Raw genomic sequence first — 14,366 nt, forward strand, 5'->3', positions numbered from 1 at the left:
GCTGTCCTCCAATCCTCTGGTACCTCTCCTGTGGCCAGAGAGGATTTGAAAATTTATGTCAGATCCCCTGCTATCTCCTCCCTTGCCTCACATAACAGCCTGGGATACATCTCATCTGGGCCTGGGGATTTATCCACTTTTAAGCCTGCTAAAACAGCTAATACCTCCTCCCTTTCAATGCTAATATGTTCGAGTATATCACAATCCCCCTTCCTGATTTCTAAACCTACAATGTCCTTCTCCATAGTGAATACAGATGAAAAGTAATCATTTAAAACGTCACCTATGTCCTCTGGCTCCACACACAGATTGCCACGTTGGTCCCTAATGGGCCCTACTCTTTCTCCAGTTATCCTCTTGCCCTTAATATACTTATAAAACGCCTTAGGATTTTCCTTTATCTTGCCTGCCAGTGTTTTTCCATGTCCCCTTTTCGCTCTCCTACTTACTTTTTTTAAGTACCCCCCTACACTTTCTACACTCTTCTAGTGCCTCTGCTGTTTTCAGCACTCTGAATCTGCCATAAGCCTCCTTTTCTTTCCTGATCCAATCCTCTATATCCCTTGACATCCAGGGTTCCATTAGTTAGTCCTACCTTCACCTTTACGGGTACATGCTGGCTCTGAACTCTCACTATTTCCTCTTTGAATGACTCCCACTGGTCTAATGTAGACTTTCCTACAAGTAGCTGCTCCCAGTCTACTTTGGCCAGATTCTGTTTTATCATATTGAAATCGGCCTTCCCCCAATTCAGTACCTTTATTTCCGGTCCATCTTTGTCCTTTTACAGAACTACCTTAAATCTTACAGAGTTATGGTCACTATCCCTGAAACGCTCCCCCAGACACTTCTACCACTTGTCCGGCTTCATCCCTGGCCTCAGCTGAGTTAACTGGTTTTAATCTGGGCAGGGAGTATGTGCACTAAGGAGAGTTTTGATGCCCTCCTTTGATAGTAAGTAACATTTGTGGGGGCAGATACCACAGTAAATTGGCACCAGTCGAGCAAGTAACACTACCCACCCACCCCAAACACAAAACTTATATTTTTATAGCATCTTTACCGTAATAAAACATCCCGAGGCTTCACAGGAGCGTTATAAAGCGCACCAAGTCAAGGAGCATCTTAAAGGAAGAAAGAGAGGTAAAGAGCCGGAGAGGTTTAGGGAGGGGATTCCAGAGCTTCGGGCCTAGGCAGTTGAAAGCACGGCGACCAATGGTGGAGTGATTCGAATCGGAGATGCGCAAAAGGCCAAAATTGGAGGAGCGCCGATATTATGGAGGGATCTGGAGCTGGAACAGATTACAGAGTTAGACAGGGGCAAGGCCATGGAGGGTTCTGGATACAAGGATGAGAATTATAAAAATTGAAGCATTGCTTAACTGGGAGACAGAGTAGGTGAGCGAGCACAGGGGTGAAAGGTGAACGGGACCCGGTGCAAGGAAGGACACGTGCAGCACAGTTTTAGATGACCTCAGGTTTATGAAGGGCAGCTGGTCAGGAGTGCACTGGAATAGTCAAGTCTAGAGGTAACAAAGGCATGAATGAGGGTTTCGGCAGCAGATGAGCTGAGATGGGGTGAAGTCGGGCGATGTTCTAGAGGTGGAAATAGTCTTAGAGGCGGTCTTCTTGATGGCACGGGTACGCGGTGAGAAGGTCATCCCATCAATCGATGCCTCGATCTTTCCGCTGAGGAATGGGGTTGGCCACGGGCAGACTACACGAGGGTCAACATTCTGTATCCGAGCAACAACATGCAATTTGGCCAAACAGTGTGCAAATAGGTATCTAGCAGCAATCTGCCGTGTTCCTCCTCCTACCTGCTGACCACCTCCTTGAGGCGGCCCAGAGCATTCTCAGCTCGGTCTGCTTTCCCCCGAAACCGCACCGCATCGTTCTGAGCGCTGAGCAATTCCTCCCGGAGAGTCTGAAAGGAGAAACAGAATAGATTATCGACATGAGAGAGAGAGAGAGAGAGAGAGAGAGAGAGAGGGTGAATAAAGAGAGAGAAAGACATAGAAAAAATAATAACTGTGTAGTCACTTCACACTGTGTTGAGAGTCACTGGAAACTAGGAGGTAACCCATATGAAAAACAACATTTCTTCATTATGGTAAAGAAAAGACTTGGATTTATATAGTGACGTTCACAACCTCAGAACATCCAAAGTGCTTTGAAGCCAATTAAGAACTAGTTGAAGTGCAGTCACTGTTCTCAAGTAGGAAATGCAGCAAGCAATTTACGCACAGCAAGCTCTCACAAACAGCAATGGTGATAATGATCAGATAATTTCAACACACTCCTGGCTGGTCTCCCACATTCTACTCTCTGTAAACCTGAGGTCATCAAAACCCTGCTGCCCATGTCTTAACTTGCACCAAGTCCCGGTCCCCTATCACCCCTGTGCTCGCTGACCGACATTGGTTCACAGCGGAGCAACGCCTTGATTTTACAATTCTCATCCTTGCTTTCAAATCCCTCCATGGCCTCGCCCCTCCCTATCTCTGTAAACTCCTCCAGCCCCATAACCTTATGAGGTATCTGCGCTTCTCTAATTCTGTCTTCTGTGGCTCAGTGGGTAGCACTCTGCAAGGTTCCGGGTTCAAGTCCCAGTCTCGGGCTTGAGCACAAAATTCAAAGTCCCCTGAGGGGGCGCTGCACTGTCGGAGGTGCTGTTTTTCAGATGGGACGTTAAACCGAGGCCTCATCTGCTCAAGTGGATGTAAAAGATCCCATGGCACTGTTTCAAAGAAGAACAGGGGAGTTATCCCTAGTGTCCTGGCTAATATTTAGCCCTCACAAAAACACAGATTATCTGGTCTTAATCACATTGTTATTTTTGGGAGCTTGCTGTACACTCTGTTTTCTACATTACAACAATGACTTCAAGATTGGCTGTAAAGTGCTTTGAGAAGTCTGGTGGTCATGAAAGAAGGTGCTATATAAATGCAAGTCAGTTGCCTAGGTCCAAAGCTCTGGAACACCCTCTTTGCCTTACCACTTCGCTTTCCTCCTACCTATTTGATCAAACCTTTGGTCATCTGACTTAATATCTCCTTTTGTGCTTGGTGTTATACTTTGTTATATAATGGTCTCTGTGAAGTGCCTTGGGACGTTTCCATTACATTAAAGGTGCTATGTAAATATAAGTTGTTGTTGTAATCTGTGTTTCGTGGTCCTGGCTGAGGGATAAATACTGGGTAGCACACCGGAACTCCCCTGCTCCTCTTCAAAATAGTGCCATTAGATCTTTTGTGCTCACCTGACAGGGCAGATGGAGCCTCGGTTTAATGTCTCATTCTGATAATGCAACACTACACACAGACACACACACACAGACACAGACACACAGACACAGACACACACAGTCTCAGATGATTTCTTACCTGATTTTGCACTCGTTCCATGTTCATCTCTGCGGTCCTGTCCTCTAAGCTGTGCAGTAGCACCGCCTGTTCCTGATCTTTCACCCTGAGCTCCTCCTCCAGGTTTGCAATCTGTACCAGTACAAGAGTTTCAGCTGTGCAGGTCTCGGAGTAAAATAAATACCCTGCCAAGTTAACAACAGCAAGACGACAAAGCAGAAATCCAGCTACATCAAAGATCCTTTCTGCCTCTGTGTGACTTGCCGAATTTCTTTTTGGAAAAGAGGTAGCTTTGAGATGATCTACTTGACCTTTCTAAGATTTTATGGGGAATAGGCAACTGATTTGGTGAATTGCTCACTGTGGTCACGTTTCCAATCGCAGGCGAATATGACAGAAAAATTAGGAATTTGGGATGAAGAGAAGAAAGTTGGGCAGAAGGCTTTCACCTCAAGAATAAGATAATGGAATGAGTCACCAAGGCCTTCCCTGCCTGCCTGGGTGTGGATACAGCCAAAGGCCACCCAGTCGAGGGATTCCCCCCAACCCCATCCTCCACATTGGTGGCCTGGCTGTTTGTTCTGTTCTTCATTGAAATTTTTTAAAAAGTTGTTAAGAGATTTCTTCCACGTTGAAATGCCCTCGCAGTTTTACTGTAGCCGGCTGCTCCTCTGAATCTGGAAGGCCTCTGGTGGACCCTCCAGTTTGAAAGCCCATCTGCCGCCCATAACTGGACAGGGAACCTACCTGTCTCCGTGCCAATTAAGGGGGCGCTTTGGTCCAAATTCCAATGAGCGACTTTCTCCCTGGGGGTGGGTTCGGGACCTTGACACATTCCCAGCTTCCTGCCCACAAAGCGAATATTCAGCCCTTTCTGAATGTAGGAATGTAGCAGGAGGCTATTCAGCCCCTCATGTCTGTTCTGCCATACAGTTAGATCAGGGCTGATCCCTATCGCAACTCCATCTCCCCCACCTTGGTTTCATAACCCATAATACCTTTGCCTAACAAAAATCATATCAATCTCAGTTTAGAAATTTTCAATTGACCCCCAATCCTCAACAGCTTTTTGGGGGTGACAGATACAAACTTCCACTACCCTTTGTGTGAAGAAGTGCTTCCTGACGTCATCCCGAACGTTCTGGGTCCAATTTTAAGGATGCGCTCGGGGAATCTATCCCAGGGAGAATGTGCAGGGGTTTGGCACAGCAGACTCCGATCCTGTCCTCAACCTATGTCTAGACCATACAATGATCAGGAGAGGGAATATGGCGAATTTCCCAGTCCTAAATGGAGGCTCACCAAGGCCAACTCTAGTGTCTGCCTTTCACACCGTCTGAGATCAGCTAACGTCACAGACTGGCAATCAAAAGATCCCACAGGCGGAAATGAGCTAATGACCATGGAATCTAATATTTATTTTTATGATGTTGGTTGAGGGATAAATATTGGCCAGTACACTGGGGACCCCTTTGCTCTGCTTCAAAATAGTGTTTTTATGTCCACCCAAGAGGGCAGACGGGGCCTCGTTTTGATGTTTCATCCGAAAGACAGCATCTCTGACAGTGCAGTACTCCTCAGTACTGAACTGGGAGTGTCAGCCTGCATTATATGCTCTTTTGACTCAGAGGCGTGAGCATGAGACACTGAGTCACGGCTGACCCCACTGACCACACCCTGGGATTCGGGATTCAGGCCGCAGGCTGGCAGCTGGAATTTCCTCACTTCCAACATTGAGGCGGGCCTCTGAAAACTCCCGGGGATTCTTCTTTTGTGAATATAAGGCAGCGATGGATGGCATAAGGGATGGCAGTGAGCCCAGCAAATTCAGTACATACCTTGATCTGGAGTTGGTTGATATCATTGGCGTGACTGATCTCCTGCGATTTCAGCTGCACCATCACAGCAAACACCTTCTCTCTCCAGCGAGTCACCAGCGACGGCCTCTTCCCACTATCCCCATCGTGGGCATCCAACTTGGGCTGGCAACACAAGACAGAAGAAATTCCAGCAAACCTTTGCTTTCCATTATCTCCGAATGGTGCTGCACACGACAACAGAGTTTCTGACCCTCTCACCCCAGTGCCCCAGTGTATAACTAGCTGTGTCTCGGTGGTAGCACTTTGGCTTCTGAGTTAGAAAGTTGTGGGCTGAAGATCCTCCTCCAGAATGGGCTGAAGATCCCCAACCAGAATGCCCCCACCCCTTGTTCTGGAATCTCCCTACCTACTCTATCGACTCCTTTAATTAAACAGTTCAGTTAGATTACCCCTCTGGCTTCTATATTCAAGGAATACAGCCTAGTCAATGCAGCTTATACTCAAACTTTAACCCTTTTAGCCCTGGTATTCTGGTGAATAGGGATGGGCAATACATACAAATAACAAAGACAAACACCTGAACTTGGACAGTGATTGGTGACTGTGCTCTCTATTACCCTCATTCAGCATCTACCTGCCTGCACTTTCCAGCAGGGGATGCTGGATGGTGATCAAGAATGGGAATATTAGCTGCTTTCTCCTGACCCTAGCCCAGGAGCTCTACTACTGCCCGGAATGAGGTTGGCTAACTGAGCACAGACCGGGGATCAGTCCTCATGGTCTCTCTAGCTCAGTTCAGTGTAGTCGCTGTGCTTTTTCTTTAAGAACAGCGTTGTCCAGTTGGACATCTGGTTTCCATGGTTAAAAAAATAAATTGTAGGCTCCAGTGGAGCTTTCAACTCCAGCCTCGTGCCTAGCCCAGTCCATTGCCAGGTACCTTTCTGCTGCGGTCGTTTTCCTGGATGGTGAGAATGTCCGTCAGCGACGCCAGCCGCACGTTCAGGAGTTCCGCTGTGGCTCTCAGTGCCTCACGCTCCTTTTCCAAATGCTGCCGAAACAAAGGGGCACAAGAGTAACTGGTCAGCCTGAGTTGAATCAAACCGCTACAAAGAAAGTTACAATCCTACGCCACACAGACTGCAACTTCCAAGAAGGCAGCTCACTGCCACCTTCTCAGGGGATGTTAGGGATAGGCAATGATCGCCGTGAAGACTACCAACAAACCAAAAGAATCGAATTCACTGATTGACCGAATTTAGGAAACTAAACTAAATAGACAAGATTTCACTTTTATAAATTTTACCTGAACACTTTTTTTTATTCATTCGTGGGATGTGGGTATTGCTGGCTAGGCCAGCATTTATTGCCCATCCCTAATTGCCCTTGAGAAGGTGGTGGTGAACTGCCTTCTTGAACCGCTGCAGTCCATGTGAGGTAGGTACACCCACAGTGCTGTTAGGAAGGGAGTTCGAAGATTTTGACACAGCGACAGTGAAGGCACGGCGATATAGTTCCAAGTCAGGGGAACTTGCAGGTGGTGGTGTTCCCATGCATTTGCTGCCCTTGTCCTTCAAGTTGGTAGAGGTCGCGGGTTTGGAAGGTGCTGTCGAAGGACCCTTGGTGTGTTGCTGCAGTGCATCTTGTAGATGGTACACACTGCTGCCACTGTGTGTCGGTGGTCAAGGGAGTGAATGTTGAAGGTGGTGGATGGGGTGCCAATCAAGCGGGCTGCTTTGTCCTGGATGGTGTCGAGCTTCCTGAGTGTTGTTGGAGCTGCACCCATCCAGGCAAGTGGAGAGTATTCCATCACACTCCTGACTTGTGCCTTGTAGATGGTGGACAGGCATTGGGGCGTCAGATGGTGAGTTACACGCCGCAGAATTCCTAGCCTCTGACCTGCTCTTGTCACCACGATATTTATATGGCTACTTCAGTTCAGTTTCTGGTCAATGGTAGCCCCCAGGATGTCGATAGTGGGGGATTCATAGATGGTAATGCCATTGAATGTCAAGGGGAGATGGTTAGATTCTCTCTTGTTGGAGATGATCACTGCCTGGCAAGTGTGGTGTGAATGTTACTTGCCACTTATCAGCCCAAGCCTGGATATTGTCCAAGTCTTGCTGCATTTCTCCACGGACTGCTTCAGTACCTGAGGAGTTGCGAATGGTACTGATCATTGTGCAATCATCAGCGAACATCCCCACTTCTGACCTTATGACTGAAGGAAGGTCATTGATGAAGCAGCTGAAGGTGGTTGGGCCGAGGACACTACCCTGAGGAACTCCTGCAGTGATGTCCTGGAGCTCAGATGATTGACCTCCAACAACCACAACCATCTTCCTTTGCGCTAGGTATGACTCCAACCAGTGGAGAGTTTTTCCCCTGATTCCCATTGACTTCAGTTTTGCTAAGGCTCCTTGATGCCATCCTTGATCAAATGCTGCCTTGATGTCTAGGGCAGTCACTCTCACCTCACCAAAAACCAAAACCAACGTAAATTAAACATGAAGCATCAGACAGATCACGGTCTAGGTTTCACTGGGCAGTCCACCCAGCACTAAATTACAGTCACACAGTTCTTTACAACTCTGAAGTTTCTCAGGTAGATTTTCAGCTCTTTTCTTTTTAGCTGCTGCCTGTCAGCAGCTCCCTCTCAATTCGAACTCCAGGGATGTGGTCCTCATCACAAGGTTCATTTCTAACAAACCTCCTCAGCTGTGCTAACGGCAGTCTTGATGCTGTGGATTTACCAGTCTTTCCTTTAGCTGAATCCTTCAGTGACAACCTGTGCACTGTACGGCTGGGTCTGGTTAGTTGGCTACTTTAAGTAACAGTGTTATGAACACTGGACTTTGTAATATGGTTATGTTTTAAAAACTGTGGTCTTTAATGCAGTGTAAAATGGACATTCAGAGGAAACATGTAACCTCATACCAATTCTGCCCAGAAACAAGACAGACATTTTGGTTACCATGAGAACAAGGAACCCAGATCAAAGACCCTTTTGAAAGCAGGGTGCAGGGTTGCCACAATTAAAGGACAATGGGTTTCGCTTTCCCAGACTCATAGATTGTAAACAAGGAGCCAGGGGCTCTAAAATGCAAATTCGAGTTGAACTCTTTAATACCAAAAGACAAAAGTCTTGCAGGTTGGTAGGTAAATTGGCCATTAACAATTGCCCCTAGTATAGGCAGGTGGTAGGGAAATATAGGGACAGGTGGGGATGTGGTAGGAATATGGCATTAGTGTAGGATTAGTATAAATGGGTGGTTGATGGTCGGCACAGACTCGGTGGGCCGAAGGGCCTGTTTCAGTGCTGTATCTCTAAACTAAACTAAACTAAAACCTGGAAACAAAGGAAGGCCCAGGTGGTTTTGCTATGGTCAGACTAATGGACTCCGAGAATTGTAAAAGGCAAACTTTTGATCTGGATAAATTTGAGAGGCTTTCCTAGGTTTGGAGGCTGAATGGAAGAAGTGAAGAACAGCAGAGCTGCACAGCCTCAACAGAGAGCAAGAGAGAGAGGGAGAGAGAGGAACAGTTGTTCTCAGATCACAGATGCAGCAAATGGCTACTAAGATTTGAACCCAGTTTGAAAGTTGAGGTTTGCGAAAGACAAAGGACCAACAGGGTTTCCAGAGATCACCTTATTCATGGAAGACCAGTCGAATGCGTCGGAAGAAGCGAGCAAAGAGGATGTTGGCTTTCAGAAGAACACTGCAAATGGCAGGAGTTTGGGACTTTTTGCTGCAAAAATACCTTTTCAACGAGTACACTGTGTAACGTATAAGTGGGGTTTTCGAGTGTGTTAATAAGTTAATGGGAAATATCTTTCACTGTAATTTATTGTATTAGCTACCTACCAAGTACTGTCTAGTTAATGTTGATTTTTAGTTTCGTTATGATAGTAAAGGTCAAAAACGTGTAATCTTTAATCAGTCTGGAGAGTTCACATCTCTTGTTTTAAAGTTAACAGCTTCAACTGAGGTTGTTACAAAGAAACAGCTCCTGGATGCAGTCTTCACTTTCTTCTGCTTGCCGGCACTCCACTCCTGCCTGATCTGGGGAGGACTCTGTCTCCTTTAATCTGGTTCTAGCCAGTGTCAGTTTCCACAGAAACCTGAAGTTGTTTCACTTTTTAGGTTCTATTTCTGTTTCAATTCCAGTTTCTCTTTCAATTAGGGTTTGTCTTAAATAAAAACAAGCTTCGCAACCACAGATTCCATCACACCAGCCTTGCCAGCAATGCCCGCATCCCACAAATGAATATATTTTTCTAAAAAGCGGGAAACGGGCAGAATCGAACCGACCGCCTGCTCAATATTTGGTTCCGATGTAATTGAATGTCGAGCAGGTCCATATAACGAGTGGCCAATTTTGCACTAAGTCCAAAGGCGAATTTCTACCCCAGTAATTTCCCTGCCTGTTTCAGTTGACTAAAACCACACTGTGAATCCGTTACACCACCAGCCACACTAACCTGCACCCTGTTGCTCAGCTCCTCCTTCTCCTGCCGGGACTCCTGCAGCTCCCTCTCGTCTGGCACCAGTTGTCCTATATATGTGCGGAGTTGATGGACCAAGGAACTTTGGGATTCCAACTCACACTTTGTTTTACTGAAACAGTGAAAAGAAGAAGAGACTGTTTATCGGCACCTTTCAGGATCTCAGAAAGCCCCAAAGTGCCTCATCACCAACAAATTACTTCTGAGTTATTGTCACCGTTGTTACGAAAGCAAATGTGGCACAGCAAGGTCCCAAGAACAGTAAATAAATGATTAGTTGATCCATTTTGGTGGCTTTGATTGAGGGAGTAATGTTGGTCAGGACATAGGGAGAACTACCCTGCTCTTCTGCAAATGATACCATAAGATCTTTTGCATCCCCCAAAACAGGCACAGTGGGGCTATGGTTTAAGGTGTCATATGAGAAGCAACACCTTCGACAGTGAAGCACCCCCTCTGTACTGCACTGGTAATTCAGCCTGGATTATGTGCTCATGCCCCATATTGGACGCAGAAACTCTGGCATGGAACGAAAGCCATGGCTTTGTGAGCCTGAGGGAAGAATGCAGCGAACTCAGCCAGAACAACACGGCTAATAATTCAGACTCGCTTACCTCATTTCCTCCTGCAAGGTGTCCCGCTCCTGACCAACGACGTCGAGTTTCTCTCTGAAGTGCGCCACCTCGCGCTGCCCCTTCTCTCGGCTCCGCCTCAGCTCTTCCTCTAATTCTGCCACCGTTTCCCGTAGTGCCGTGCAATCTTTGTCATGAGTTTCTGCCGAGTGCAAGAGCTGTTGGGATAGACACGAAAGGTTTTTTTTTGCACTACGGGATAACTGCAGATGTGAAAGGCAGTTTCACTCATATCAACTCATCCATCCAGAAAGACCATTAAGCTGCCTGGACAGCTTCTAGCTGGCTCATAAATGATTCCCGGGTTTTCACCCACTCTACTCGATCCAGAAAACCATTTCATCTGGTGAACAAAGAAAATTACAGCACAGGAACAGGCCCTTCGGCCCTCCAAGCCTGCGCCGATCCAGATCCTCTATCTAAACATGTCGCCTATTTTCTAAGGGTCTGTATCTCTTTGCTTCCTGCCCATTCATGTATCTGTCTAGATACATCTTAAAAGACGCTATCGTGCCCGCGTCTACCACCTCCGCTGGCAACGCGTTCCAGGCACCCACCACCCTCTGCGTAAAGAACTTTCCACGCATATCCCCCCTGAACTTTTCCCCTCTCACTTTGAACTCGTGACCCCTAGTATTTGAATCCCCCACTCTGGGAAAAAGCTTCTTGCTATCCACCCTGTCTATACCTCTCATGATTTTGTACACCTCAATCAAGTCCCCCCCTCAACCTCCGTCTTTCTAATGAAAATAATCCTAATCTACTCAACCTCTCTTCATAGCTAGCGCCCTCCATACCAGGCAACATCCTGGTGAACCTCCTCTGCACCCTCTCCAAAGCATCCACATCCTTTTGGTAATGTGGCGACCAGAACTGCACGCAGTATTCCAAATGTGGCCGAACCAAAGTCTTATACAACTGTAACATGACCTGCCAACCCTTGTACTCAATACCCCATCCGATGAAGGAAAGCATGCCGTATGCCTTCTTGACCACTCTATTGACCTGCGTTGCCACCTTCAGGGAACAATGGACCTGAACACCCAAATCTCTCTGTACATCAATTTTCCCCAGGACTTTTCCATTTACTGTATAGTTCACTCTTGAATTGGATCTTCCAAAATGCATCACCTCGCATTTGCCCTGATTGAACTCCATCTGCCATTTCTCTGCCCAACTCTCCAATCTATCTATATTCTGCTGTATTCTCTGACAGTCCCCTTCACTATCTGTTACTCCACCAATCTTAGTGTCGTCTGCAAACTTGCTAATCAGACCGCCTATACTTTCCTCCAAATCATTTATGTATATCACAAACAACAGTGGTCCCAGCACGGATCCCTGTGGAACACCACTGGTCACACGTCTCCATTTTGAGAAACTCCCTTCCACTGCTACTCTCTGTCTCCTGTTGCCCAGCCAGTTCTTTATCCATCTAGCTGGTACACCCTGGACCCCATGCGACTTCACTTTCTCCATCAGCCTACCATGGGGAACCTTATCAAACGCCTTCCTGAAGCCCATGTATATGACATCTACAGCCCTTCCCTCATCAATCAACTTTGTCACTTCCTCAAAGAATTCTATTAAGTTGGTAAGACATGACCTTCCCTGCACAAAACCATGTCGCCTATCACTGATAAGCCCATTATCTTCCAAATGGGACTAGATCCTATCCCTCAGTATCTTCTCCAGCAGCTTCCCTACCACTGACGTCAGGCTCACTGGTCTATAATTACCTGGATTATCCCTGCTACCCTTCTTAAACAAGGGGACAACATTAGCAATTCTCCAGTCCTCCGGGACCTCCCTGATCTCAGGGAAGAAGAACTCCCTGATCTCAGTCCTATCTCACCTTTTACTGGTTTGAGCGAGTGTCCCCTTGACCGTCTTCATTTACAGTCACAGTCCAGATTTATCTTTTCCATTTCCTTAACTATCTTATATACAGTCCCTAACACCTGTAGCGGAGCGTGTTCGCGTTAACACGTTTTTCCTGCTTTAAGTGTCGGACATTACAACTAAAAAGCAAAGCAACCAACACACCTTTTCAAAACAAGATGTTTTCACTTCGCAACTGCCTCTCTTAACTGTAATCAATTGCATCCAGAATCTCATCACTTTAACAAGGTGTGAACAGCTCATCGAAAGTGCTCGAATACGCAACTTCAAAAATCAGTAAGAACTATTGAAATAGTTGGTGTGCTTAACATTTTATAAACTGTGTCTCTGTTACTGACCTAATGGGGAATGGTTAGTGCAGTTTGGCCCATATAGCCATGTATAGATGTGTAGGTGGGGACTGTATCACTCGGTAAGATTATCTCACAAGCACCTACTTTTCTGGCTGAAAAGCCAAAGTTTCTCGCAGATTGCCTCATGACTTAGCCCTTTAACATCGTCCCTGCACTGCTTTCAGTATTTGAATGCCTTCCCTTGTGTCTCAGTGCTCAGAACTGCATGCAGTCATCAACATAGATTTGCTCACTGCCTCTCTGAGCTTTCCTATTTTATTGCTCCAGATATAATGTCCTACACTCTCCCTCAGTTACTTTTTTAACTTCAAGCCTCATCACACGGACTCCTCCTCAGGGTCTCAAAGACATAAACCTCCTTATCTGCCTCACTTTTTCTACACCACTTGGGAGAGGCTTTACAATCCAAGCTTGGTGTCAATGAGCTTACTGATTCAACTTATCTATTCTCCTAGACTTCCAGCATTGGAACAAAAAACTTGCATTTATATAAGAAGTAATATGAGAGTAATTAGAGGAAAATGATTCCTTCTGGCTATAGGTCATGGATTTAAAATCATTGGAAATGAGGAGAAATGTTTTCTCTCAGAGTTGTGGATATCTGGAATGCTGTACCTGAAAAGGTGGTGGAAGCTGATTCCATACATAATCTTAATAGGGAATTGGACAAGTATATGAGGATGAAAAAAAGACATGCATTTATATAGTGCTTTCACGACCCTTGGACGTCTCAAACCGTTTTACAGCCAATGAAGTCCTTTTGAAGTGCAGTCACTGTTGTAATGGAAGAAACGCAGCATCCAATTTACAGACAGCAAACAGACAACGAGATAATGACATGATAGTCTTTTTTTTATGATGTTGGTTGAGGGATAAATATTGACCAGGACACCGGGAAGAACTCCCCTACTCTTCTTCAAAATTGGGCTATGGGATTTACATCCACCGGAGCAGGCAGACGGGGTCTCAGTTTAACGCCTCATCTGAAAGACAGCACCTCCAACAGTGCAGCACTCCCTCAGGTCTACACTGGAGTGTCAGCGTAGATTTTTGTGCTCTGTCCTGGTCTTGATGAGGAACCTTACAGGGTAATTGACAAAAAGTGGGTGTGGGACTAAGCACAAAGAGGTACCACAGGCACGATGGGTTGAATGGCCTCCTTATTGCAGTAAGCCTCTATGATATTCAGGACTTCCCAAAGCACCTTACAGCCAATGACATACTTTTGAAGTATAGTCATTGTTGTAATATGGGAAACGTCAATTTGCGCACAGCAAGCTCCCACAAACAGCAATGACCAGATAAGCTATTCTTAGTGATCATAGTTGTGCCAGAATACCAGAACTCCCGTGTTCTTCTTCGAATGGACTCTTTCACATCCACCTGTCAGGGCAGACAGTTTACTGTCTCATCAGTACTGCATTGGGAGTGTCAGTCTGGATTATGTGCTCAAGCCTCTGGAATGGGGCTTGACCCCATGACCTCTTGGCACAGAGACAAGAGCATTACCCACTGAGCCACAGCTGACACTTTGCTGGCATCTTGTAATCCTAAACCCCTGCTTTTGGCTCTTCTCATTAATGAAAAAGCATGAGTTTGGAGAGAATAAGGGGTAATGGCACCTTGAAGATGCCCACTTCTTTGGAGTGTGTGAACTGAGTTAAGACACAGACTTCCAGTCCTGCCCAAACAGTATCTCTGCCTTGCGTTGATACTGAACATCCGAAGAAGGGTCACTGATCCGAAACGTTAACTCTGCTTCTCTTTTCACAGATGCTGCCAGACCTGCT

General features: G+C 46.2%; 1 protein-coding gene across 2 annotated transcripts in view; it reads right to left on the minus strand.

Annotated features, from left to right (window-relative positions):
- Positions 1–14,366, minus strand: part of cchcr1 (coiled-coil alpha-helical rod protein 1) — a 36,690-nt gene that overhangs the window by 11,930 nt on the left and 10,394 nt on the right. For both annotated transcript variants that reach the window (XM_068009449.1, XM_068009448.1), the window contains exons 4-9: positions 10,304–10,479; positions 9,666–9,801; positions 6,123–6,233; positions 5,204–5,347; positions 3,387–3,497; positions 1,821–1,927 (exon numbers count right to left, since the gene is read on the minus strand). In XM_068009449.1, the coding sequence (XP_067865550.1) occupies positions 1,821–1,927; positions 3,387–3,497; positions 5,204–5,347; positions 6,123–6,233; positions 9,666–9,801; positions 10,304–10,479 (785 nt within the window). The remainder of the gene's footprint in view (positions 1–1,820; positions 1,928–3,386; positions 3,498–5,203; positions 5,348–6,122; positions 6,234–9,665; positions 9,802–10,303; positions 10,480–14,366) is intronic.

Source organism: Heterodontus francisci, chromosome 29, assembly GCF_036365525.1.
Source record: "Heterodontus francisci isolate sHetFra1 chromosome 29, sHetFra1.hap1, whole genome shotgun sequence".
NCBI lineage: Eukaryota > Metazoa > Chordata > Chondrichthyes > Heterodontiformes > Heterodontidae > Heterodontus > Heterodontus francisci.